The sequence below is a fragment of the Scyliorhinus torazame genome, chromosome 4, assembly GCF_047496885.1.
Source record: "Scyliorhinus torazame isolate Kashiwa2021f chromosome 4, sScyTor2.1, whole genome shotgun sequence".
NCBI classification, from domain to species: domain Eukaryota; kingdom Metazoa; phylum Chordata; class Chondrichthyes; order Carcharhiniformes; family Scyliorhinidae; genus Scyliorhinus; species Scyliorhinus torazame.
This window is the reverse complement of record NC_092710.1, coordinates 114561517-114589136: the sequence shown is the minus strand read 5'-3', so window position 1 is coordinate 114589136 and position 27620 is coordinate 114561517. Positions and strand designations below refer to the sequence as shown.

Genomic DNA, 27620 nt, shown 5'->3' with positions numbered 1-27620 from the left:
GGGAATTTCTTTTGACTCAGAAGGTTGTGAATCTTTGGAATTCTCTACCCCAGAGGGGTGTGGAAGCTCGGTCATTGAGTATGTTTAAAACCCAGATAGACATATTTCAAAATGCCAGTGACATAAAGGGTTATGGGGGTAGTGTGAGGGGGGTAAAAAAGCATTGAAGTGGATGATTAGCCATGAGCATATTGAATGGTGGAGTAGGCTTGATGGGCTGAATGGCCAGTTCCTGCTCCTGTATTCCCAAGTCCTATAGTGACTATACTTCAGAGGTACTGAATTGACTGTAAAGCACTTTAGAACATCCTGAAGTTGTGAAAGGTGCTACTCAATGCAAGTCCATTTTTATCTTAGTTTAGTCAGAACTTGTTTCTGTAGCTTGTGCACCTTTAAAATAATTCCCTTAAATTTCCTAGAGCTTGGTGAGCCTTGTTTGCATATATCAGTGATGGGCAATCGTGTAGAAGCTGAGCGTTTCCTGGTGTGTTTTTTGTTTAAAATGTCCATCAGCCATGTGACTCCATTTAAGGGTTTATACTTAGCATGTCGACTTGGTGTATTCCCCTCCTACTGATCTAACCCTCACTGTCTAATCGTTCGAGAATAATGGAAAACTAAAAATTATTTCAAAAATGCACTTTTTCCCATACATTAAACCACTTGGCTCCGAGCTGGTGCGTCAATTATTCAGTTGTAAAAGATAATACAAATAATGAAGATTCAAAGTGTTGAAAATTCCTATTGTTTGATCTGTGTTTGTGAGGTGGTTCCATCTCATAGAATCATAGAATCATCGATCTCAACTGATGTATTGCTTCTGGTTTAGAGTTTATAGAATTGTTACATTGGTATAGTGAAGAGTTAGCAACATTATCTTCCCAGCAACATGAAGGAGGTAATGTGTGCTTGCGGGCGTATGTGCCTGTCAGTCTGTCCCAGGAACATGAGTGCGAAGTCCAGGCTGTCCCTCCCCTGATCCTCTTTGCGTTCCAGGGTGAATGAAATAGATCCCACTATTTTGAAGAAGAGTAGGGAAGTTCTCCACATTGTATTGCCCAATATTAACTTGCAACCAATCTAGCTAAAACGTATCTGACCGTTATCGCATTGCTGTTTGTGGGAGCTTGTTGTGCGCAGTTTTCTACATTGCAACAATGTCCACATTGCTGGCTGTAAAATATTTTGGGGGTGACCTGAACTTGTGAAAGGCAAGGTATAAGTGCATCTTTCTTTTATAGGATAAAGAGTCTGAATGTGGAGCAAAATTTGCATTTAAAGCTAAAATTTTAATTACTTGATATTTCCATTTAATTGACTCGTGCAAAATGCTGTCTCTCTCTGCATAAGCCAAGCTCAGTTTACATCCTCTGAACAGCCTTTCTTTATTCCACAGCATGTTTCCTATCAAGCTTGTAAAACATGTAAGAGGCATTTGTTGGTTTTGAGTTATTAAGAGGCCCAGTGTGGGATTTCCTGCAAAGGTGCCCTGAGGGGAAATGTCTTTTCTGGTCAGAGTAATTGAGGAAAAGGAAGCTTTTCTTCAATTTAAAAAAAAAAGGCGCAAAACATTGTTGAGCGCAATTAGATCCGAATTTTGGTTACTCTAAATTACTATTTTGCCAGTAAATTACAGGGGATGAAACTAAATGCAACAAAGCAGCCCACTTGCTTATGGAGAACCCACAAATAGTTCTTCAGCTGCTGCTTCATTCACATCATGGTGAGGAGTGGAACTGTTAGGCTGCATTGCAATAAATTGTAAAACCGATGAAGGTCCATGTTCTCTGAAAGTGAAGTGCCGAAATCACCTCAATTCTGTAGTTAAATTTTCTCTGTCTCAGTTCACCTCAAATTTGAATAAGGTTATACCAACTTTCAGCAACACTGGTTGATTGATTATAATTCCAGTTGTTATTGCCTCTGCTATCAATATTCTGAGCTTCCTGCACACCTGTGCTAATGGAAGTATTAATGGAGCAGGCAATGTCAGGCAGGATTGGTACTGTTACAAACTACGTTAGTTTTTGCTTGGTGATGCACAATCAATTATCACAAAGACGAGAGTAGTGGAATAATCGAGGCTTTATTGAGCAAAGATGTGGTGCCTCCTGTAGCTGAAACCAGAATGGCTGCAGCACCGGCGAGCGCGCACATTTATACGCCCCCTACTGGGCGGAGCCAACAGGCAGGGATTTACCCATGTACCTCTATTATACGTGCCTTACCACAATACATATAATACTGCTAGTGGTGACTACCACATTCACCCCCTGTTTTTTAAAAAAAAGAGTCCGGCGGGGGTGGTGGAAAACCATTCCAAGTTCAGTCTGTCGGGGGCCTTGACCCTCCTCTGTGATCGCCTCAGTCCTGGTGGTGATGTGGGTGGTGTGACTCCGGGAGCGTGTTGTCCTCGTCTTCTTCACCCCTGAGTGGAACCAGTTGGAGGACGGCTCCTCCTGGGGCGGGGGCTGCGGTGAGGTTCGCTGGAGGGAGGGTGAGTGGTGCAGGGGTGAATGAGACAACCGGGGCAGGGGGGGGGGGGCAGCAATGTCAGGTTGGGGGCCATGGGTGGGGATCCAGCGAGTGCCAGGTCCCGGAGGGAGACTGTGTCCTGGCGCCTGTCGGGATGTGCCACGTAGGCGTACTGCGGGTTCGCGTGTAGGAGGTGGACTCTTTCGACCAAGGGGTCTGACTTATGGGTCCACACATGCTTGCGAAGGAGGACGGGAACTGTTAGCCATGTTGGGAGCGAGACCCCGGAGGTGGACTTCCTGGGGAAGGCAAACACAAATTCGTGAGGGGTCTCGTTGGTCGCGGTGCAGAGGAGCGATCGGATGGAGTGGAGCGCGTCGGGGAGGACCTCCTGTCAGCGGGAGACCGGGAGATCTTTAGACTGCAGGGCCAGCAGGACGGCCTTCCAGACCATCCTGTTCTCCCTCTCCACCTGCCTGTTTCCCCTGGGGTTGTAGCTGGTCGTCTTGCTCGAGGCAATGCCCTTGCTGAGCAGGAACTGATGCAGCTCATCACTCATAAAAGCGGATCCCCGATCGCTGTGGATGAGGTGGAGAAACCAAATAGAGTGAAGATGCTGTGGAGGGCTTTAATGACCGTTGCAGAAGTCATATCGGGCCATGGGATGGCGAAAGGGAACCGGGAGTACTCATCAACCACGTTCAGAAAGTACGGGTTGCGGCCGGTGGAGGGGAGGGGCCCTTTGAAGTCCATGTTGAGGCGTTCAAAGGGGCGGGAGCCCTTCACCAGGTGCGCTCGATCTGGCCTGTAGAAGTGCGGCTTGCACTCAGCGCAGACCTGGCAATCTCTGGTGACGGTCCTGACCTCCTCAATGGAGTAGGGCAGGTTGCGGGCCTCGATGAAATGGAAGAACTGTGTGACCCCCAGGTGGCAGAGGTCACAGTGGAGAGCCCGGAGTCGGCCCACTTTGCGCTGGCACATGTACCGCGGGATAGGGTGTCAGGGGGCACGTTGAGCTTCCCCGGGGGATACAAAATCTCATAATTATAGGTGGAGAGCTCGATCCTCCACCTCAAGACCTTGTCATTTTTGATCTTGCCCCGCTGTGTGTTATTGAACATGAAGGCAACTGACCATTGGTCAGTGAGGAGAGTGAATCTCCTGCCGGCCAGGTAATGCCTCCAATGTCGCACAGCTTCCACAATGGCTTGGGCCTCCTTTTCAACAGAGGAGTGCCGAATTTCGGAGGCATGGAGGGTGCGGGAAAAGAAGGCCACGGGCCTGCCCGTCTGGTTGAGGGTGGCGGCCAGAGCTACGTCCGATGCATCGCTCTCGATCTGAAATGGGAGGGACTCGTCGACTGCGTGCATCGTGGTCGTGGCGATGTCAGCCTTTCTGCGGTTGAAGGCCTGACGGGCCTCGGCCATCAGGGGAAAAACTGTGGACTGAATGAGTGGGCGGGCCTGAACCCGGTTTAGCTCAGTTGGCTGGACAGCTAGTTTGTAATGCAGAGCCAGGCCAACAGCGCGGGTTCAATCATTGTCCCGGCTGAGGTTATTCATGAAGGTCCAACTTCTCAATCTTGTCCCTCGCCTGAGGTGTGGCAATCCTCTGGTTAAATTGCCACCAGTCAACTCTTCCCCCTCAAATGGGTAAGCAGCAGCCTATGATCAACTGGGACTGTGGCGACTTTACTAAACAGGTGAAGCAGATTTAAGATACTTAGCAAAAGAACCAGATGAGTGATGGGGGAATTATCTTTATTCAGGGAGTTAACATCAGCAATGTACATCATGAAAGGGTGGTGGAAGCAGATTCGGTTGTAACTTTCAAAATGGAAATAGATAAATGCGAGAAAAGGAAACCTTTGTAGGGAAATGGGACTAACTGGATACCTCTTTCAAAGAGGTGGGGCGATCACGATGGGTCAAGTGGGCCCCTTCTGTGGTGCTTGGTTCAATGAAATGGCAAGTTTCTGTCCTTTCTACAAAACTGTGCAATTTAAAGCTAACTTGGGCAATGTGGATAAATACTTCAGTGCAAAGCCAGAACTGATTTCATAACCAAGGCATGGGTAACCTGCAATCTGTGTTGATAACAGATATGTCAAGAATCTTGAGTGTTGCTTAATGAGCAGCAATGTGATTCAGTTTTACTGAAGCTGTGTCTAAGGTCGCTGATCACTGTGTTTTACTTACCTGTATAAATCGTAACTACTTTGTTTGAGTGCAAGAATGTTGATGGAGATTGAATTGAACAAACCAACAAATTATTTTTACGTACCACCTATTGTTTATTGGAAGTAAGCCAACAAGATGTCTGAATACTATTATTTCACAGTTCTTTAACATTGTCCTGTGTTTCAGCTTGACTTAGTTTGTAGTGCGCTTTCCTGAAATCAGCAGCTCCCAGGGTTCAAGCTACATTCAGGGCTGGAGCTCAAAATCTCAGCTGATAATTCAGTACACTATTAAGGGAGTAAGTACTGCAGAGGTACTGCCCCAGGAAATTACAGACCAGTGAGTTTGATGTCCATTGTGGGTAAAGTTATGGAAACCATTATTAAAGATCAGGTCATGGATCATTTGGATAGAAATAAAATCAAAAGATTGTCAATGTGGGCCTTTGAAGAGGTGGTCTTCTCAACCTAACTGGTGATCTTTGAGAATGTAACAAAATAATTTGATAGGGATAAGGCAATTGATTCGATTTTGATAAGGCTTTTGTATCAAAGGCTGGTACTGGAAATAAAAGAAACGTGGAATCAGTGGAAATGCTTTGCCCAGGATATATAAATGGTTGGCTCATAGAATCCATGGGGGGTGGGAACAGGGATTGTCATAAGGCTGGCAGATTAACTCTCTGGTTATGATACCAAGAGGAATATGTCTCATAATCACAAATACAGTGCAGAAGAGGCCCTTCGCCCAATCCTAGTCTGCACCGACAGATGAAAAACACCTGATTTACCTACCTAATCCCATTTGCCAGCACTTGGTTCATAGCCTTGAATGTTATGACCTACCAAGTGCTCAGCCAGGTACTTTTTAAAGGATGTGAGGCACTCCGCTTCTATCACCCTCCCAGGCAGTGCATTCCAAATCATCACGACCCTCTGGGTAAAAATGGTTTTTCTTCACATTCCCCCCCTAAACCTCTTGTCCGTCACCTTGAACTTGTCTCCTTGTGACTGACCCTTCAACTAAGGGGGACAGCTGCTCCCTATCCACTCTGTCCTCGTCCCTCATAATCTTCTACACCTCAATCAGATTGTCCTCTGTCTTCTCTGCTCCAGCAAAAACAACCCAAGCCTATCCAACCTCTCTTCGTACCCCAAATGTTCCACCCCAGGCAACATCCTGGTGAATCTTCTCTGCACCCCCTCCAGTGCAACCACATCCTTCCTGTAATGTGCAACCAGAATTGCACATAGCTGTAGCCTCACCAAAGTTCTATACAACTCCATCATGATCTCCCTGCTTTTGTAATCTCAGCCCCAATTGATAAAGGCAAGTGTGCCATATGCCTTTATCACCACCCTATTAACCTACCCTCTCAACTTCTGAGATCTACGGACAAACTCGCCAAGGTCCCTTTGTTCCTCAGAACTTCCCAGTGTCATGCTGTTCTTTGAATACCTCCTTGTCAAATTACTCCTTCCAAAGAATAATAGAGGAGCCAGCACAGATCCCTGTGGTATGCCACTGGACACTGGCTTCCAGTCACTGCCATCTGTCACCACAGATCTGTCTCCTGCAACTAAGTTAATTTTCAATCCACGTCATCAAATTACCCTTTATCCCACATGCATTTGCCTTCTTATAAGTCTCCCATGTGGGACCTTGTTCAAGGCTTCTCTGAAATCCATATCAACTGCGCTACCCTCATCTACACACCTGGTCCCCTCCTCTCAAAATTCAATCAAATTTGTTATGCATGACCTCCCTCTGACTCTGACTGTCCCTAACCAAAGCTTGCCTCTCCAAGTGGAGATCAATTCTCTTCAGAATGTGTTCCAATAGTTTCCCTACCACTGACGTTCCCTGGCTTATCTCTACAAACCTCCTTAAATAGTCGAACCATGTTATCTATTCTCCAGTCCTCTGGCACCTCCCCTGTGGCTAGAGCATAATTAAAAATTGGGTGAGAACCCCTATAATCTCCTCTTTCGCCTCCTACTCTCAGCCGGGACACAATTCATCTGGACCTGGAAATTTGTCCATTTTTAAGTCTGCCAACACCTCCAGTGCTTTGTCACTCTCTATGGCAATTTGCTCAAGAACCTCTGCAGTCCCTCTCTCGCGGAGTTCCATATCTACATCCTCATTCTCTGGGGTGAAGGCAGAGGTGAAGCATTCACTTAACACCCTACACATGGCCTCTGGCTCCACCCACAGATTGCCCCCTTGGTCCTTAATGGGCCCTACTCATTCCCTGGTTATCCTCTTCCCATTAATATACTTAGACTGTGGTGCGATTTTCCCTATTTTTACCAGTCAGAGTTCTCGTATCCCCTATTTGCTTTCTTAAATTCCATCCTGCACTAATGCCTCCGCTGATTTGCTCCTCTTGTACTTAAAAGCCTCTCTTTTTCTTCTTGATATCAGGATATCGTATCCTGAATGTCTCTGATCATCCATGGTTCTCTGGACTTGTTACTCCTTCCCATCACCCTAGAGGGAGCATGCTGGGTCTGTACTCTTCCCATTTCCTTTTTTGAATGTCCCCCACTGCTCTTCTGTAGATTTCCCCATAAGTAATTCTTCCCAGTCTACCTTGGCCAGACCTGCCTTATTTTACTAAAATCCACTCTACCCCAATCCAAAACTTTTTTTGCAACTTGTCTATTTCTTTGTCCAATGCTGTGCCATCCCTTGTTGGACCATCTACGTTTTGATGTAAAAAGTTCTCCTGTATGCATTTTAGAATTCCACTCCATCTAAGCGCTAACACTATGACTATCCCAATTAATGTTGCGGAAGTTGAAATCACACTATTGTTATTTTTACACACCCCTGCAGTTTACACACACATTTCCCGCTGACTATCTGGTGTTTATAATAAGCACCTAGCAATGTGGGTGATTCTTCTTCCTAAACATAAGAACCAGGAACAGGAGTAGGCCATCTGGCCCCTCGAGCCTGCTCCGCCATTTAATGAGATCATAGCTGATCTTTGTGGACTCAGCTCCACTCTCCGGCCCATACACCATATCCCCAAATCCCTTTATTCTTTAGAAAGGTATCTATCTTTTTCTTAAAAACGTTTAAAGAAGGAGCCTCAACTGCTTCACTGGGCAAGGAATTCCAGAGATTCACAACCCTTTGGGTGAAGAAGTTCCTCCTACACTCCGTTCTAAATCTACTTCCCCTTATTTTGAGGCTATGCCCCCTAGTTCTGCTTTCCCCGACTAGTGGAAACAACCTGCCCGCATTTATCCTATCTATTCCCTTCATAATTTTATATGTTTCCATAAGATCCCCCCGCATCCTTCTAAACTCCAATGAGTACAGTCCCAGTCTAATCCCCTCAACTCTGGGATCAACCTAGTGAATCTCCTCTGCACTCCCTCCAGTGCCAATATGTCCTTTCTCGGGTAAGGAGACCAAAACTGAACACAATACTCCAGATGCGCCTCACCAACACCCTATACAATTGCAGCATAAACTCTACCCACAAAGCTTAATTTGATGCCCTCTCCGAGATATTATCTCGCCTTACTCCAGTAACTGACTCCTTTGGTAGTCTGGTTCTTCGCTGGCACCAACCTTCACCCTGGGTGTCATACTACTGTGTCATACTACTGTGCTATGCTCCTCTCTTCTGTGTTATAGTTGTTGTGCTTGTGTGTTCTGGGGGGGGGGAGGTTTCCTGCCCCCTCGCCTCCTCCCTTCAACCCCCACCCCCATGTTTCTCTCTCTGCAGTTCCCTTGGGTCCCCCCCCCCCCCCCCCCCACCCACCCCCCCTGCTCCTCTCTAGTGTATGTGTTCCTATCTACTCTCCTCCGTCTGGGGCAGGCCCATAACATGTGGGCGTGGTTCGCCAGACCTCCCTGGCTCCGTTCGCATTTATCCTCCACCTCCAGGAAGAACCTGTTGATCTGGGTTCTGGTTTGGTGTGCTCTGTATATCACTTTAAACTGCATGAGACTTAGTCTTGCGCAGGAGTAGGTCGAGTTGGCCCGACTCAGTGCTTCGCTCCAGAGACCTCAACCCACTTCCGTCCCCAATTTGTCCTCCCATTTCTGTCTAGCCCCATCCAATGGTGCCCTTCCCCTTTCCAGCAACCATCCATAGATGTCCCCACAGTTTCCCCTCTCCTTGCTGTCCATGTTTATTAGTTCTTCCAGTCTCTCGGGGCCCTAGGGTATCTTGCTGTGTCCTTGCGGAGAAAGTGCTTAATTTGGAGCTGCTGGAGTTCCTGTCCGGGCGGTAATTCCAGATCTTCCGTCACTTCGTCCAAGGTGGTGAGTCTGTCCCCTATGTAAAAGTCTCTGACTGCTGGCATTCCCCCGTCCTGTCTCCATTTGTGGAAGGTGACGTCGAGCACGGCTGTTGGAAATTTGTGGTTGCCGTACATGGGGGTCATGAAGGTCATCTCGGTTAAAATGAAATGCTGCCTCATTTGGTTCCATGTCCTTAATGAGGCTACCACCACTGGACAGGATGTGTACTTTGCCGGTGGGGTTGGGAGCACTGCATGGTGAGGGCCCGGAGGGTCATTTTCGTTGCTCGATGACTCCTCCAGCCTCACCCATTCTGAGTTGGGTTCTCGTATCCATCCCCTCGCCCTCTCGGTTGTGGCCGCCCAGTGGTATATTGTAGGTTCGGTAGGGCCAGGCCGCTCATGGTTTTCATCCTTTGCAGTGTCAGCTTAGGATCCTTGGGTTCTTTTCCCCCTCACACAAATGCCATGATCATTTTGTCTAACCCTTGGAAAAAGACCTTGGGGATGAAGTTCGGTATGGATCTGAACAGAAAAAGGAACCTCGACAGTACGTTCACCTTAATCATCTGCACCCTTCCCACCAGGGAAAGCAGGAGTGCATCCCATCTCTGTAGGTCCTTTTTAACTTCCTCTGTCAGACTGGTCAGATTCCACTTGTGGATCCGTGTCCAGTGGTGGGCTATCGGAGTCCCCAGTTAGCAGAATTTGCTTTGGGCTAGTTTGAATGGTAGACCCTCCAGCACAGACCCTCTTCCGTTCACCAGAAATGCCTCGCTCTTGCCCAGGTCGAATTTGCAGCCCGAGACGGTCCCAAACTCTGCCATGAGCTTCTAGATTACTTTCAGGCCGTTCTGTGGGTCCAAGATGTAGAGGAGAGTGAGACTGTGTTCTCTGCCTCCTCTTCGGATGCCCATCCAGCCTTTTGCACCTCGCAGGGCGATCGCCAGGGGTTCGATTGCCAGAGCTGGGACTGTGGACATCCCTGCCTTGTACCTCTGTGCAGCTGGAAGTATTCTGAGATGGTGCTGTTGGTCTGAACGCTCTGCTTGGAGGTGTTATACAGGAGTTTCATCTACAAGGTGAACCCTATTCCTAAACCGCTCCAGTACCTCTGAGGTACTTCCATTCAACTCTGTCGAAGGCCTTTTCGGCGTCCAGGGAGACTATCACCTCTGGTGTCATTATTACATTACGTAGCCGCTTGATGTTCTCAGTTAGCTGTCTACCCTTGACAAAGCCTGTCTAGTCCTCTTGCGACCACCTCTGTTACACAGTTCCCCAGTCTTTTAGCCAGGACTTTCACAAGTATTTTCGCGCTTACATTAAGTGTCAAAATGGGTCTATGTGATCCGCATTCCGTCGGGTCTTTGTCTTTTTCGGGTATCATCGATATTGTGGCCTGTGGTAGCGTTGAAGGCAGGGTGCCCTTTGCTAGTGACTCTGCAAATGTTTCCAGGTCTGGGGCCAGGGCTGGTGCGAATGTTTTGTAGAAATCAGCCAGGAACCCGTTGGATCCCGGTGCCATCTTCGCCTGCGTGGAGTTGATGCTCTCTCAGTCCTATTGGTGCTTCCAGCTCCCTCTGTCTCTCGTTCCCCCCATGACTGGCATGTCCAGTCCATCGAGGAACTGTTTCATCCCCTTTGGGGGGCTCGGAGGTGTACAGCCGTTGTTAGAATGTCTCCCATGCTTGGTTGACCTTTGTTGGTTCAGCCACCAGTCTGCCTCTGCTGTCCTTCACCTGCGCTGTCTCCCTTGTGGCTGCCTACTTTCTCAGCTGGTGAGCCAACGGGCGGCTAGCATTTTCTCCTTGTTCGTAGAAGGTTCCCTCGTGTTTGTAGAAGATGCCCCATGACTGGCAGAGTTGGTGCACTACCTTCCTGGTGGATAGTAGGTTAAAGTCCATTTGTAGCTTTTTCCTCTCGGCCAGTAGCTCTATGGTCGAGGCCTCAGAATACTTTCTGTCGACCTTCAGGATGGAGTCGATCAGTTGTTGCCTAGCCACCCTCTCTTCCCTGTACCTATGTGCCTTGTAGGCCATAATCTCTCCCCTAATCACCGCCTTCAGTGCCTCTCAGAACGTGGAAGGTGAGACTTCACCATTCTGGTGTTAGTGGTGCACTCGCCTATGGTCTGTGATGTTTTCTGGCAGAAGACCTTATCAGCCGAAAGGTCCATGTCCAACCTCCATGTGGGGCCTTGGGCACGGCCCGTCTCCAACCTCCCATCCATATAGTGTGGATCATGGTCGGAGATGACTATCGCGGAGTATTCTGCTCTTACTATATCTGGAAGCACTGATTTTCCCACTGCAAAGAAGTAAATCCGTGTGTATGCCTTGTGCATCGGCAAAAAGAACGAGAATTCCTTCTCAGCGGGGTGTAGAAATCGCCATGGGTCCACAGCCCCCATCTGCTCCATGAATGCCCCAGTTCCCTAGCCATGCCCGTCCTTTCCCCCGATCTGGGGCTCAATCGGTCTGTCAATGGGTCCTGTACACAGTTGAAGTCTCCCCCCCACCCCCCTTTTGCAGGACTACCGGTGCCCCATCCAGGACATCGCTGACCATGACGTACCATCCCCCAGGGTCCATAACTGTCCTTGTCACTGTAAAAACCGTCCTCTTGCTGATCAGTTTGGCTACTCCCCTCGCCTTCGTCCCGAAACATGAGTCTGTCCCACCCAGCCCTTTCTTACCCGCAGTCGGCCCCCCTTACTGTCTGACTTCCCATGCTAACTATCCCTGCTAGTGTGGTGGCCCCTCTCCCGGGGCTGATCTTGCCCCTGTCTTACACTAGCTGACTGTCCGCATTCTCTGCCTGTACCTCGCCCTCATCTGCATTCCCTTGTCCTCGTCCTTCCCTGTGACCGGTCTTTTCGATCAGGGCGAGACAGCACAGTCTCGCGCAAACATATCAAGTATCTAAGAAGTCTCTATCTCTTCGCTTTCCTTCTCTGTTCCGCCTTCATCGCTGCCTCGCCTGCCCCTTGTCCAGGCCGTTGTTCTGCACAAACTCGTTTGCCTCTGCCGGTGTGTTAACATAATGCTTCTACCCAGCGCCTGGCTGGAAACAGCATTCCGAATAGTACCCTGTTCTTGATTAAATTCGGCCCTGTGTTTTGCTAAGTCTGCCCCAATATCTATACCTGGATTTTGTGTCCTTCCCGGGTACTTGCCTTGGTCTGCCTCACCCACCTCAGGATCCTCTCACGATTCTGGTGTCAGTTTAGCTTCGAGATGACCGCCCTTGGTTGTTCTCCTACCTTGGATTTCGGCCTAAGTGACCCCTGTGCACTCTGTCGATCTCCGGGGGGTTGGGGAAGCTGTTTCTCCCGACTAGGTTGCCCAGCATTTGGGGGGTGTAGTCTGTCAGTTCCCTGCCCTCAATACCTTCTGGCAGACCCATGATCCGAATGTTCTGGCGTCGGTATCTGTTTTCTTGCTCCTCGTCTTTCCCTTTTAAACTCCCTTGGGCCGCCACTAACTTTTTAACATCTGTCTGCAGGGCGACGATCCTGTCATTGGTCTGTTGATGCTTTGTTCAATTCGCGGATTGTTTTTTTCTGTGCTTCCACCTTCTTTTCCAATCTGTTGATCATTTTTTGCATGGTGACCATTGCTGCTGTCACTGACACCTGGATTTTGACCCTTATTGGCTCTTTCATTGCAGTCAGTTCCTTCATAAGGAATGCCTTTCCTCTGCCTCCAGGTTGTTGGGGGTGAGGCTGATGCTTGGGTCGTTGACCTCCCTCTCTCTTGGGTGGCTGGGCCCCCTCGCCTCGTGAGCTCGCCGGCTCATCCATCTGCTGCTCGTGACCTTTTCCACCGCTCCTGCCATCCATTCGACCCCTTGCTCCCGTTCGCTGGCATTCTGGGTCTAATCTTTTCCCCTCTCAGTTGAGGTTCAGGTATTTTTTTTCAGATTTTCGGGCACAATTCGCCTAAAAGCGCCTGTTTTGTTCTGGTTTGGCGGAGAGCCATCTGATGTGCATCCACTCAGCACATCACCATCACCGGAAGTGTAACTGACTTCTTAACTAATAATGCAATGCCTCCTCCTCCTCTTTTAATCTCTCCTCTGCTTCACCTGAAGATTCTATGTCCAGCCTCTTCCTCAACCACGTCTCCATGATGGCTACTATATCATAATTCCACATGGCAATCCTCGCCCTTAACCCATCCGTTCAGCCTGTAATACTCCCTGCATTAAAGTAGAGACCATCCAGCCTTGCCGTACTCCCTTGAAACTTAATACATCTGTATTCCCTCTGATTTGATTATTTTTCTGTTTTCTGCTGTGTCCTTATTCTGCCAACAGCCTGTGTCCTCTCCCCCTGCTGAATTAGTTTAAAGTCCTCCCAACAGCACTAGCAAACCCGCTGGCAAGGATGTTAGTCCCCTCTGGTTCTGATGTAGACCATCCCACTTGTGCAAGTCCCACCTTCCCCAGAAATGGACCCAGTGATCCAAGAATTAAAACCCTCCCTCCTGCGCCAACTCTTCAGCTACACGTTCATCTGTTTTTTAATTGTTGATAGACAAACTGAAGTTCATCTATAATTCAAATTTAAACACTTATTCACCTATATTTTCCAGTCACTGGTTTAGCCACATGTTTGGTTTGTGAGGCTCCAACGGTGCTGATATATTTTTAGGCTTTTGCCTCCAATATATTTCTTCAACATCAAAGAGCACACTTGAAAGTGATATGCTTTGTGATATTTATTTATTTTCAGTGAGACTCATGACCATACACCAACCCTGGTAAATAAAATGCTCAATACATCTTGTGCCACCGTATTGTTTCCCTGACTTCAGAAAGCAAGAGAACAGACACATCTCATTGTTCAGACGGGCAATTATGGACAAGGTTTATTAAACAAGTCAGTCAGCTAAAGAGAGATCAGAATAAAATAAATTGTAAATAAATCACAAGCTGCCACAAACAGTGATGGGATAAGGGTCTGTTTTAATAATGTTGGTTGAGAGATCAATATTCATCAGGGCGTCGGGGAGATCATCTTTGCTCTTCCAATATTACCATGGAGTCTTTTGCATCAATTCTGTGCCTCAGTGCAATGTATAATCCGAAGGATGACACCGCTGACAGTGCAGTAATCCCTTCGTCCTGGCTAGATTTTGTGTCCTGGCGTGGAGTTTGAACCCATGACCTTTCAACTCTAGGTGAGAGTTCTACCACAACTTGTGTGCAAGATGGTCTTCTGCAAGAGGTCCTGCAGTGCCGGATGTCAGTGAGCTGACGAATTGGTTCACATTCTTGACCTCCAGTCATGGTGCCACTTTTGCTTCGACATGACCCCGACACTGTTTTTTATTGAAGTGCAGTGCAACCTCCGACAATCCCTGCTCTTTTTTCCTTGGTTCTAAATTTGGAAACCGAACACTAATTTGGTCAGCAACTTTGCAGAACTGCAAGGAGACTCTCGGTTTGTATTCTAGAGTCAGGAATCTCTGCATAATTTGCATTCTAGCACAATGTTTTCATTGAAATGTTCGATTGAATAAAGACATCGCTGTGCCCCTCCAGTTTTAACTTCTTGAGCTTCGCGATTTTAATCGCTCTACTGTTACCAGCCATGTCTCCAACCCAAAGGTCTGGAATTCCCTCTCTCTACTCCTTTAAGACACAATTTAAAAATGCACCGCTTTGACCAAACTTTTGTTTATTTGTCTTAATATCTTGGTGGCATAGAGTCAAATTGTGTTTGATAATGTTCTGTGAAATGCGTTGGGATGTTTTACTACATTAAAGGCGATATATAAATGCAGATTGTTGTTGACTGGAAGAACAGAGTGAATCATGGATTAAGTTACATAAATTGCTGTGAAAGTGTAATAAATTTAAAAATCTGTCGGAAATATTGTTTAACCTGTGAGAGTTGTTCAGCTTAAGTGAAATAAGCAACACAATGATACATGTTATTCTTTTGTTTTATAAATTTAGACCCAATTCATTTTTTCCAATTAAGGGTAATTTAGCGTGGCCAATCCACCTAACCTGCACATCTTTGTGTTGTGCGGGCGAAACCCTCGCAAACACGGGGAGAATGTGCAAACTCCACATGGACAGTGACCCAGAGCCGGGATCGAACCTGGGACCTCGGTGCCGTGAGGCAGCAATGCTAACCGTACTGCTCCATATTATATGTTATTCTTTTCTGTGGAACAGGCAGTAGAGCCTGGAACGGTGTTGTATGTGGGGCGCTAATTTGAATCAAAATTTGAATTCTCTTCTACCTTCCAGATGATTCAAGTTCGCCAAACCAGAACCCGTGCTACACTGGGACCCATGGATGTGACACTAACGCTGCGTGTCGCCCAGAGCAGGGGAATCGGTTCGCTTGTGAATGTTCTGCTGGCTTTTACGGCAATGGCCAGACCTGCTATGGTAGGAAAGCAGCTAGTAAAATGTGCAATAATCTGTTTTAAAATAATACCTTTAGCTCATCACTGAAGTTGGATAGAACCAGAATTGATGTCATGTTGGGAGTCAAACAAAACATTGGTTATTTTGCATCGGATTTACACCACAAAGCCCATTTGACCCAACTGGTTTGTGCCAGTGTTTGATGTACATGAGCCTCCTCCCGCCCTACTTCATCTCACCCTATTACCACATCCTTCTATTTCTTTCTCCCGAATGTACATATCTAATTTGCCTTTAAAGGCATCTCTACTATTCACTTTAACTCTTCTTGTGGTAGTGAGTTTCTGAACAGACTGGGTCCAGTCCAGGGGTATTGCTTCACCTGTCTGGAGGGTCTAGAACAAGGTTACAGTCTTGGGATATTGGGTAGAACATTTAGGACTGAGATGAAGAGAAATTTCTTCACTCAGAGGGTGGTGAACCCTTTGGAATTCTCTACCACGGAAGGCTGTGAGGCCAAGTCACTGAATATATTGAAGAAGGAAATAGATAGATTTCTAGACTCTAAAGGTGTCCAAGGGTATGGGGAAGGAGCTGGAGTATGGCATTGAGGTAAAGGATTAGCCATGATCCTGTTGAATGGCGGAGCAGGCTCTTAGGGGCCAAATTACCAACTCCTGCTCCTGTTTTTTGTTCCTTGTACCTACCAACCCCTGGGCAGATCATCGCAGAGTCTTCCTTCTAATTTCTATTCCATATTGTCCACTGGAATTCATGTTCCCTTCTGGGATCTCTTTGAATCATTGGCTGGTTACAGCACAGAAGAAGGCCATTAAACCTGTAATGTCTGCACCAGCTCTTGGAAGGAGCAATTCACCTAGAGCCAATGTCCCGCTTTTTTTCCTGTACCCTTTTGCATTCTTCCTTTTTAGGTAATAATTCAATTTCCTCTAGGATGATTTGATTGAATCAGTGTCCAACAGGTGAGCCTCCATGCTGAGAGAGAAGTTTAGGAGCAGGGGCAGTCGCACAGGAGCTGTAAACCTTAAAGTACCTAAACCAAGAACATCTGTGAATAGTTTGAGAACCTGCAATCCATGCGGCAATTAATAAAAAGTGCTACAAGTCCAATAGACCAAAAGGTGTTCAGCTGCCATCTCAACATTTAGTTAGCCATAGTGGTAAGAATGTACCACAAGGAGTGCCATAAGGAAAGGCTAGGTGAGTCCATAAGGGCGAAAAGATGGAGAATACAGCAGAGATGGGAATAGGATTGTTTGAGGACCCTCCAACAGATTTTTGGGGGCGGATTTGGGGGAATCAAGAGTTTGTTGGGACGAGGGGAGCTACACATTGTAGGAAATGAAGGTTGAGTGCTGCCTCAGTGGGGCCTTCCCACCAAATTTCCCCCAAAATAACAGAGTCCCGTTCAATAAATGTATTTACTCCTTGTGGTACATTCTTACCACTCTGTGACCAAATAAGTGTTGAGGAGGCAGCTGAACATCTTTGTTTGAAACATTAACATTGCCGTGGGGAGGTTGGGTGTTGCCTGTTTCTGTGTTGTCCGTTCAATGTAATGCATTGGTAGAACTCCTGCACGCTTGTAGCTCACTTGTTTTGTATTGAGGTCTGGAGAGCGATTTAATGTTTTTGTAATAAAGAGTCCAAGGACGACCATGCTATCGAATGGGACTCTGTTATTTTTTGGGGATTTTGGTGGGAAGGCCCTACTGAAGCAGCACTTAGGAGCTCCCTTTGACCCAACAGCCCAACAATCTCTTGGTCCCCCAACGCTGCCCCGAAACACCCCTACATCAGCTTGCCTGTTGGGGAGTCCTCGACCCCCTCCCCCCTCGCACCCCACCTCCAGTGCATCCCTGGCATGGGCAAAATGCCATCTTGACACCATGGCACTGCAAGCCTGACACCGTGGCAGGCCTCTGCCAGGATGGCAGTGCCAAGGTGTCTGGGTGGCAACAGCAGTGCCAGGGTGCCTTCCTGCCCAGAGGCTGACCACCCAGGGGCCTCCGATCGCTTGGGAGACCTGCCCCCCCAGTTCCTTATAACCTCCACCTTGTAACCCATAACCCTACCTAACCTTTTGGACACTAAGGGGCAATTTATCATGGCCAATCTACCTAACCTGCACACCTTTGGACTGTGGGAGGATACCGGATCCCCGGAGGAAACCCACATGGACACAGGGAGAATGAGCAAACTCCACACACAGTCACCCAAGGTCGTAATTGAACCCAGGTCCCTGACGCTGTGAGGCAGCAGTCCTAACCTCTGCCACCCACCTCCTGGCCTCTTGCTCAACCCCAAATTTAATCGCACCACCAATGACTAAACTTTCAGCCGTCTTGGCCATAAGTTTAGGAATCCTTCACTAAGTGCCCTCTCTTCCCTTTAAGACGCTCTTTAAAATCTCCAATGACCTTTCTGTCCGATTATCATGTTCGGTGGCCCAGTGTCAAATTTTATGTGATAATCAATCCTATGAAGTGCCTTAGAATATCGTACTTTTAAAATCAAAAGGTACTGTAAAAACGCAAGTTGTTGCTGTAGGAGAGTTCGCAAATCAAGACTCTTAAGTTTTAAGTAAGGCAAGAAATAAATTGACTGTAGTAAATGGGCCTGACCTATCAAAGCGCAGAAATGTTTATTTGTGAATTATTTCTCAGCTTAAAATGAACTGTGCTCCTTGGTTCTCGCTGGATAAAGTTCCTTTGCTGTTACTCTACAGATCTCGATGAATGCAGAGACAATCTTTCCATTTGTGGAAATTACGCTGTCTGCAACAATCAGCCAGGAACTTTCCGATGTGAATGTTTCGCAGGTTATCAGTTTGCAGAGGACGGCCGAACCTGTGTGGGTGAGTTCTGCTTGTTTAGTACAATGTCTTTCTTATATTTACAGTGTTTCTATTGCTTTAGGGAAAGATGTGGGATTTCAAAAAAATAATGCAGTGCAAATTTTAATTGTAAATGAGGCATTAAAAACCTAAAATTGTACAGCACACAAGATGGCTAGTTGGCTGGTCATGACTGTGTGGCTCTTTGAACGAGCTATTCAATTAATCCCACTCCTCTGCTTATTTGCCATAGCACTGCATTTGTTTGCTTTTTCAAGTATTTATCCAATTTCCTTTCGAAATGTATTATTGAATCTTGGAATTTCAGGCAGTGACATTCCAGATCATAAACTTTTAAAAAATAAATTTAGTACCAAATTATTTTTCTTCCCAATTAAGGGGCAATTTGGCATCACCAATCCACCTAACCTGCACATCTTTGGGTTGTGGGGAGGATCCCCCGCAGACACAGAGAATGTGCAAACCACACGGACAGTGACTCGGGCCGGGATTCGAACCCGTGTCCTCAGCTACGTAGTCCCTGTGCTAACCACTGTGCCGCGTGCTGCCCTTCCAGATCATTAAAAGAATCTCTGCATTTCCCCTCTGAAGCTTTCGCAGTTACCTGAAATCTCTGTCCTCGGCTTCCTGACCTCCTTGCAACTGAGGTTTTATCTATATGCACTCTATCAAAACCCTTGTTGGTTGGATCTTGATTCTGCTCCCTGTAACTTTACAAAATTGTGCGAGTTCTCTCTATTCATGGAATGAAAAATCTAATTTACAAACTTAATTAGAGTATGACTGATCTATCCTTCCATTCCATGATCATGCTGGAACACATGGCTCAGTATTGCTAAAAGACCCTTCAACCGTCACTCCCTATTCATAAATTCTTGCTGTATTATTAAATCCTGTCTCTCTCCAGCAATGCATTTATGCTTCCATATTCTTCCCTGATTACTTAGTCCTTTGCTCTGTGGATCTTTGATTGACCGTTGTACTTGTTCCTAATTTAGGAGTTTTCATTATTGAGAGTTGTGTATTGCACTGAGAAAAGATTAACCCGTGGACTCTCAGCAGGCAGCCATTGTTGAACTAACTTTATTTACGCCTCCCCAACAAAGAGGGCTGCAGAGAGAGCAATGTTATAACATGCTCATATCTTGCAATATACCACTTTACCTATATATAAATTCTCAGAATACCATATGACTAAATCGACCTTAACATTCTCTAAATATTTGAGAGGTTGGGTTGCATGATTGTTTTTACTGTAATCAAAACTAATATATGACCCATATTACAGGTTGAAAAAAATGTTGGCATAACGTTGTGTTTAACAAAAATAGAGAGCGCAATCTATAACGGTCGTGCTGCGCCTGACTTAGGACGCAGCGTGGCAGGTAAATCTCGCGATCTGGATCCTGCCCACAATGGGCAGAGCCTAAATTTGCAAATTCAAGTGTGCCATCAGGCTCACTTGAATATGCTCTTGCTGAAATTATCCAAGGCGGGATCTAACCCCCGTGTCTTGGAGACCCTGAGGGAGCGCCATTTAGCACTGGCCTCCACCAACATGGACCAGACGGAAAGACACGGAGGCAGGGTCTCCCAGGCAATCGGAGGCCCCCAAGTGGTTGGCATCTGGGCAGGATGGTACACTTGCAGTGCCACCTTGGCAGTGCCCAGCCAGTACTGTGTCCAGGTGACATTTTGCCCAAGCCTTGGATCAGGCTTGATGACCTTGTTGTAAGCATGTTGAAGCATTGGGGTGGGGGGGGGGGGGAAAGAGTCTGGAGGCCGCAGTGTGGAGTCTAGAGAAATGGTGCCCCGATCTCTTCCTTCACTGCCGCGCAGAGCTCGTTAGTGCATGAATTGGGACGAAGTGCGGCCTCAATGGGGCGTTCTTCGCTGAGGCCCAGAAATGAAGCAGAATTCCATTTAATAGCGGGGTCGTTCTCCGAGCTGCCAGCGCTGGGAAAGACCTGGCTAAATGTGCTCGACACAGGACTCTGTTTTATTTCTGATAAACCGTGCCCACTATTTCACAAGAAATAATAAAAAGAACAATTTTTTCCTTCCTCCTCCCTACGTACTCCCTATTAACCTACCTGGCTTCTTTCATTCTCTTTCTTTAGGGTATCACCTCCCATTTTTGTGAGCTTGTTTCTGCACTCTCCACAGCTCTGACTGTGCCATATCTGAAATTTGATTGCCAGCTTCACTTAGTGGTTCTGACTTTGACATTGATTGATTTGTCTTAATCAGACTCACTTTGCTGTGGTGGATTCTATAAATCCAACAAACTTTCAGTTTCTTTTCTAACTTTCACCACTGTAGGAGGAATTTGGAATAAAGGAGGCTTCTCCTTTGCCTGATTTCCCTGTTCAAGCAAATAATCCACACGATATTGACACTGTCTCCAATCTTCACTAGGTATGTTAATATACATAGTCCCTCTACAACAGCTCCAGTCACATACTTCTTATCACCTCTGTATTTTTCACCATGACCTTCTGACCAGCACAGAACTCTCTAAATTTCATGCCTCTTATATCATAACTCGTCCTCACTTTGTCTGTTTTTCTTTGTTATTGATGTCCGGCTTAAGCAAACTAAACCTTATTTTAGGACCGTGTTTAAAAACTAACTTGTAAGGTGAGTAACCTGTTGCAGACTGTGGGGTTATCTTGTATCGAAGAGAAACATGGGAAACACTGCCCAGCTTGTCACCATGAACAAATATTAGTGCAAATACCTCTTCACAATCAATGGTTCTTTCTGCAACACCATTCCATGTGGGATGTTATAATTTTGACTCCATTCTTATTCCGAAATATTTCAAACTCTTCTGATGTAAACTGTGGACCATTATCTGACACCAACACTTCTGGCAAAGTTGCAAAACAACTTTGTAAAACCCCAGTATTTTTGATAGTTGTGGTAAAGGGCATAGACTCAATATTTGTCACTTGCTGTAACTCTCAAACAAAACAAGATACTCTTTCCCTTTCACTTCAAAGAAGTTGACATGTGCCCATTTCCCATTTGTTTTCTTACGGTTAACTATGGAATGAAAGGAACCTCGGTTGGATCATTTCTCATTCTGAGACGCACTTCACAACTTTTCACCAGCTCTTCGAGTCACACATCCTGCACTAACGATGCCAAAAATTGCTCCTTGCTACAGTTTTCCGATGGACTGCCCTGGCGTTCTTGGTGAAGTTCCTCTAACAATCTCTCTCTAAACCTTGGCAGAATTATGACTCTTAAAACCTACAGGACACATCTTTGATCTATAGTCTGTTTATTTCTACACATGAGATACTCCTGTAATTTATCATCCGCACTCTTTGTAAACCAGCCATTATGACCTAATTGAGCACTTCATTGAGCATCACATCCTTGTGAGTTTCTTCACCAGTTTCTCTGGCAGACATTGGCATGTCACCTGTGTATGTAAAGTCATTCAGTTAGCTGAGGGGTTAGAAATTAATCACGATCCATGGGAAATCTCAAAAGAACATTGCATTTGTAGAGTGTTCTGATTTACAGTTTTTAATCTCATACTGATAGGTCATCACAATCAATGCCTATCTCTGAAGTTGGCTGCTGCTCGGGATGGTACTCCCTTTTGTTACACAAATATGGTCATTTGAGAACATTAACTTCCTATCGTGCAAGTTATATTTTCAGTGTCTTTTATGTGCTATTTTTCTTACCCTCTGAGTACAAATCTTGATTCTCCTGTTCGGTTAAATCAACTTCTGTTTCCTTATATATCGTATGTACATTTGAGGATTTTCCAGTATAAGCTTTAGGTCTACTACCACCGTAACCCAGTGAATAGCTGTTACCTGAAGCTTTGTTAAGAATGTTTCCTTTACTCCTGCATGTCATCTGGATATGACAGATTTCATACAGGCATAACACTTTGCTTGAAAATGGGGGCATTAAATGGTTGGTGACCAACTTGATAATAGTAGCACCTAAATTTCCGACTCCGACTTGGCTGTTGTGGCATGTGTCTCACTGAAATCTGGTGGAGCTCCCTTACCAGCTCGGAAAAATAACTCACTTGCAATCTGCAACCATCTCTTTTGGCCATTCCCATGGCTTGGCCTCATCACAAGTCCCTTTCCACATCAGCTTATTGACTTTGCTCAAAAGCTTGGCCTAGACTTTATTGTTCTTTAGGTCTCCAACGAAAGTGTCTCTTGAGATTAGCTTCTAAGTTTGTGCCATACCCACAGTGATGAGAGTTTAAATCAAAAATGTAATCTGCAAGTCACACTTGGCAACTGCTTCCTTTCACATAATGCAACTCTCCGTGCAATCTCATCCTTAGTCATGCCACGAGATGAGTTCAGAATAGTCCATTATACTGTAGTCTCTTGGGCAACATTGTTTGGACGCCACCTCAAAAGCATCTGGCCTCATCGTGGTGGTGAAGAAAACATTTGCTTTATCCTCATCTCCTGTATTATCACGTTCATCCACATGTGTAATTACTCCAGTCCTCTTTGTCTGGGTAGAATTCCCCTATTGCCCCAAAATGCCTTTGGTGCCATTTTGTTCAGTTATGCACTGTGCACCTGCAGATATGAAACAATCTTTCAAATCACTCAAAATCAACTTTAGAAATTTGTTAACTGATACAGGGAGGAAGCAATAGAATGCTACTTCTCTGATGCTGAACTCTTGGAACTAATTATGGAGTTGGTTATCACTTCTGCTCCTATTGAGGCAGCTTAGAAAGGCCTTCTGGAACAGCCAAAGGGACACAGAGTGGAGAGTACACTACAGGATGGACACAGATTCAAGGCCATTATGGCTGGGAGGCAGTGTTTGCAAGTCTTTGCATCCAGAGCATCTGTTGATACAATATCCAAGGCACACAGAACTAAGCAGGGTGTGCAGTAACTGTCCTGCATACATAGTCATGTGCAAAGCCTGTGGACTTATTAATAATCTTTATTAGCGTCACAAGTAGGCTTACATTAACACTGCAGTAAACTTACTGTGAAAATCCCCTAGTTGCCACACTCCGGCACCTGTTTGGGTACACTGAGGGAGAATGCAGAATGTCCAATTCACCTAACAACATGTCTTTCCGGACTTGTGGGAGGAAACCGGAGCACCCGGAGGGAACCCACGCGGACACGAGGGGGAAACGTTCAGACTCCACACAGACAGTGACCCAAGCCGGGAATCGAACTTGGGACCCTGGCGCTGTGAAGCAACAGTGCTAATTAGAGGACAGTGGACCAAACTTTGCAGGTCTCTGGTGGAACTGATGAAGTGTGTTAGGCCTTTGTAGAGTATTCTATTGGATATACAAATCTCATTCAATACATTCTCAGATTTGTCGGGATACCCTGGATGTCTTGGACCAATCCTCCTATAATGACCTGGCACAGAGCTCAGAGTATGGGGTCTTTGGAGGCCCCCCTCTGAAGTTCCCGTCTCTTGTTCTGACCAAAGGACGAGGTTTATGTTGTGGACTACCTCCGAGTTTGTGTCTTCATCCACGTGAATGTTGAGTGATATGTCTCGTGCCTTTTTAGCACTTCCGAAATGTCAGATTGCCATCGCTGTCTGGTTGACTCGTGAGAATCACACTGCCAAGCTATCATCTCACCAAGTTATCTTTGATCACAGCCTAATTACATCAGAAAAATTAGGGGAGGCAATGGGGTAGTGGTATTGTCACAGGATTGGAATACAGAGACCCAGAGGCAAAACTCTGGGAACCTGGGTTTGAATCCCGTCACAGCAGATGGTGTAATTTGAATTTACTGAAAATAAAATCTGGAATTAAAAAGTTTATTCATGACCATTCAACCATTGCTGATTGTTGTCAATATCTGGTTCACCAATGTACTTTCGGGATCTTTACCTGATCTAGCCTACATGTGACTTCAGACCCACAGCAGTGTGGTTGATTCTTAATTGCCACTCGGTTCAAGGGCAATTTTGGGATCGGCAATAATTGCTCGTCTAGCCAGCGATGCCCAGATCCCATGAATTAACAAAGAAAAATGAGATGGAAGACTCTGATGACATGCATGTGGGTGAAGAATTACTGCCACTATATGTGGGCCAGAAGATGAGAATCCTACACCTGCAAGAACAAACATGGATCCAGAAGAGGTATCCAAGTATGCCATGTTAGAACGATGTTGGTATGAGGTGACAATGCCAAACGGTATGGTACGATGAAGTATTCAATCTCTGTTCGCCATGCAATGGGCAGCCAACCAGCATCGCCTGCGAGTACCATGAGCGTTTTGCAGATGCAAAGACAACAGGCAACACACCAACAAGTGAGGACCAATCCTCCCAAACACAACCTTCAGGAGGAGAGGATGATCAGTTTGAGAACATGCCTAAATATCATTACCCTAAGGTCTTGTCGAGTCAGCCAATGATCAAATAAAGAAAATACCTTGAGGAATGTTCCAAACGTCCATGTTACAGGCGAATGTTTTTTGTAAATAGTGTTATAGTTTTCAACTTTCTTATACTCTGAGGATTGCTAATTCATACACACATTAATGTTACACTATATGGGGTTGTTATTTTAAGGAAGCGGGAGGGATATTGTAACAGTGTATTTGTTAGTATGTTAAATGTAATGAGTTAAATGTTATGTTTAGGCTATGTCATTATTGTGTTATGTATCTTGGCCAGACCCGGGACGTGGTTAGGGACCAATTATGTTTTGTTTAAAGTTAGTATAGTTTGACATTCAAGATGCTTACTAAGTGAATAAAGCCACAATATTTCATGGTTTTTAAATAAACAAAATGAACGTTACTATACAAGGACAGAAAGTCACAAGATTCCATGGTTTTTAAATAAACAAACTTTACTATACAAGGACAGAAAGATAAAATAATATACAATATCTATTTTGCAATCCAACATTTAAGGTAAGTATGAGGTACATGTGAATTAACAGAGAAACTGTGATCAGGCACACCACACTACACAATAGATGACGTATGTGACCAAAACAGATTCCATGGATTTCTCAACAACCTACCCTGACGTTTGTCATGTTGTGAACTAACAAATCTCACTGAAATTTGGGACTGGATTCTCCAGCCCCCAGCCCTGTGTTTCTTGGCGCCCATTCGCTGACAGTGTGATTCTTTATTCCCACCACTTATCAATGGGATTTCCCATTGAAGCCACCCTACACCGCCGGGAAACCCACGAGCAGGGATGGGCTGCCAGCAGGAACAGAGAATCCCATTGGCTGGAGAATTCCTGCCTTTGTCTTTTTCAAGAGGGTTTCCAATCACCCCATCAGAAGACCTCGCCTTGGAATTCTCTTCAAATGTCGCTTGCACTTGAATCGCTTCGATGACCCATCTTGTAGGGTTTCAATCTCGTCTTCTGAAATTCTTTTCCCTCTGAATCCCCAAGTACACTCAAGAATCACTTTCCACAAACAATCCAAGATCATCATCCGTGCTAAGTAGAACACCACTGCCTCAACGGCCTGCAGCATGGAAGCATTAACCTTCAGCAACCTTTTCGGATCTTCAGGACTTCACCCTGAAAAATGCAAGGTGATACATTTTGGGAGGACTAACAAGGCAAGGGAATACACAATGAATGGCAGGATACTAGGAAATACAGTCGTCAAGAGGGATCTTGGAGCGCATGTCCAAAGATCCCTGAAGGTAGTAGGACAGGTGGATAAAGTGGTTAAGAAAACATATGGGATACTCGCCTTTATTAACTGAGGCATTGAATTTAAGAGCAGGTAGATTATGATGGAGCCGAATAGAATGCTAGTTAGACCACAGCCAGAGTACTGTGTGCAGTTCTGGCCGCCGCACTATAGGAAGGATATGATTGCACGAGAAAGGGTAGAGGAGATTCAGCAGTATGTTCCCTAGGTTGGAGTGTTTCAGCTATAAGGAGAGGCTGACAAGACTGGGATTGTTCTCCTTACAGCAGAGAAGGCTGAGGGGGGGGACTTGATTGAGGTGTACAAAATTACAAGGAGCATAGATAGGGTACCCGGGAAATCTTTCTCCTTAGTAGAAGGGTCAAAAGACAGGGGGCATAGATTTAATGTCCGGGACAGGAGATTTAGAGGGTGGTGGGAATCTGGAACTCACTGCCTGAAAGTTATAGAGCTGGGAACTCTCACAACATTTAAGACTCATTTGGATGAGCACTTGAACCGCCATAGCATACAAGGCAACGGACCATGTCTTGGAAAATGGGATTAGAATAAAAATGTGCCTGATGGCCAGCACAGACATGATAGGCCAAAGGGTCTCATTCTTCGTGTAAAGCTCTATGACTCCTTCCATGCCTACATCATTCAAAGTCAGCTCCCTGCAGCTCTTCCTTGGATTCTGAGCCTATTACTCTGCTCCTTTCTTTCCCTTCACTTAAGGGACCTATTTCAATCTCCTTCCTTTATCCCTTGCCTGGGACTGCCTTTTAGGACCTCTCCCTGCCCCCCTCCCAGGGACACACAATGCCATCCCTTTCCAGCTCATCCGACCTACCTCTTCGCGCAGTTTTCTCTATTCACTTCTGCGCGGGACCACAAGGCTGGTCCCCGGCCTGACGGACAGTTGGAAAAAACCCAAACTGTGCACGTGTGCCTTTTTCCCGGCTGGTGCATATGCACGAGACCATGGGTTCACCGGGAACTGGAGTTCCCCACCTCTGAACTTCAAACCAAGCTAAGAATTATTTGAGTTTCGTAACAACCGGAAGTGATGCAATATTAAGTGATTCAGTTGGTTAGCACATGTAAGCTACAGCTGATGACAATCTCCCTTGAAGCTCCACGTTCAACCTCAGTGTCTGCCCTTCAGCTGGCTTGCATTAACCTAGAAAGAAATAACGCAACAAAAACATTCCTGAATGTTCTGAAAACTGGTCAGAGAATCTCAACTTGGGGGCATTGTTTCAAGATAAAGGCCCGACCATTTAGGATTGAGATGAGGAGGCATCTCTTCATTCAGAGGGTTGTGAATCTTTGGAATTGTCTACCTCCGGCAGCTGTGGATGCTCAGACCACGAGTGTATTCAGGATGGAGATCGAGAGATTTCTGGGCACTAAGGAACCTAGGAGTATGGGGATTGCGTGGGGAAGTGATGAGAATAACGAGCACAAACCCAGATGAGGAGGGATAACTGTCTCTGTGTCTTTACTCAACCCATCCTCTGCTGGTGTCAACAAAGGTTTAATCTAACAAAGTTCCCTTGGGTACCTTCCAGATCCAATAGTAAAGGAGCCAATTTCTTGAGTTAAGATAGAGTAAGTTTATCAACTACTAAAACGGTAAGGAGAAATGGAAAAACGCATGAATCCACAGTGATATGAATGAGAAATAAGAATTGGGTCCAACAGTAAGTAAATATAAATAAAAAGTTATAGGGAACAGTCCTTGAGTTGAGAGGAGTAGATGA

The 27620-nt window shown here is 45.9% G+C and overlaps 1 protein-coding gene across 1 annotated transcript in view; it reads left to right on the top strand.

Moving 5' to 3' along the window:
* Positions 1–27620, top strand: part of nid1a (nidogen 1a) — a 171624-nt gene that overhangs the window by 65614 nt on the left and 78390 nt on the right. Inside the window, exons 9-10 of the mRNA XM_072498519.1 lie at positions 15188–15331; positions 18060–18188. Of these exons, the coding sequence (XP_072354620.1) occupies positions 15188–15331; positions 18060–18188 (273 nt within the window). The remainder of the gene's footprint in view (positions 1–15187; positions 15332–18059; positions 18189–27620) is intronic.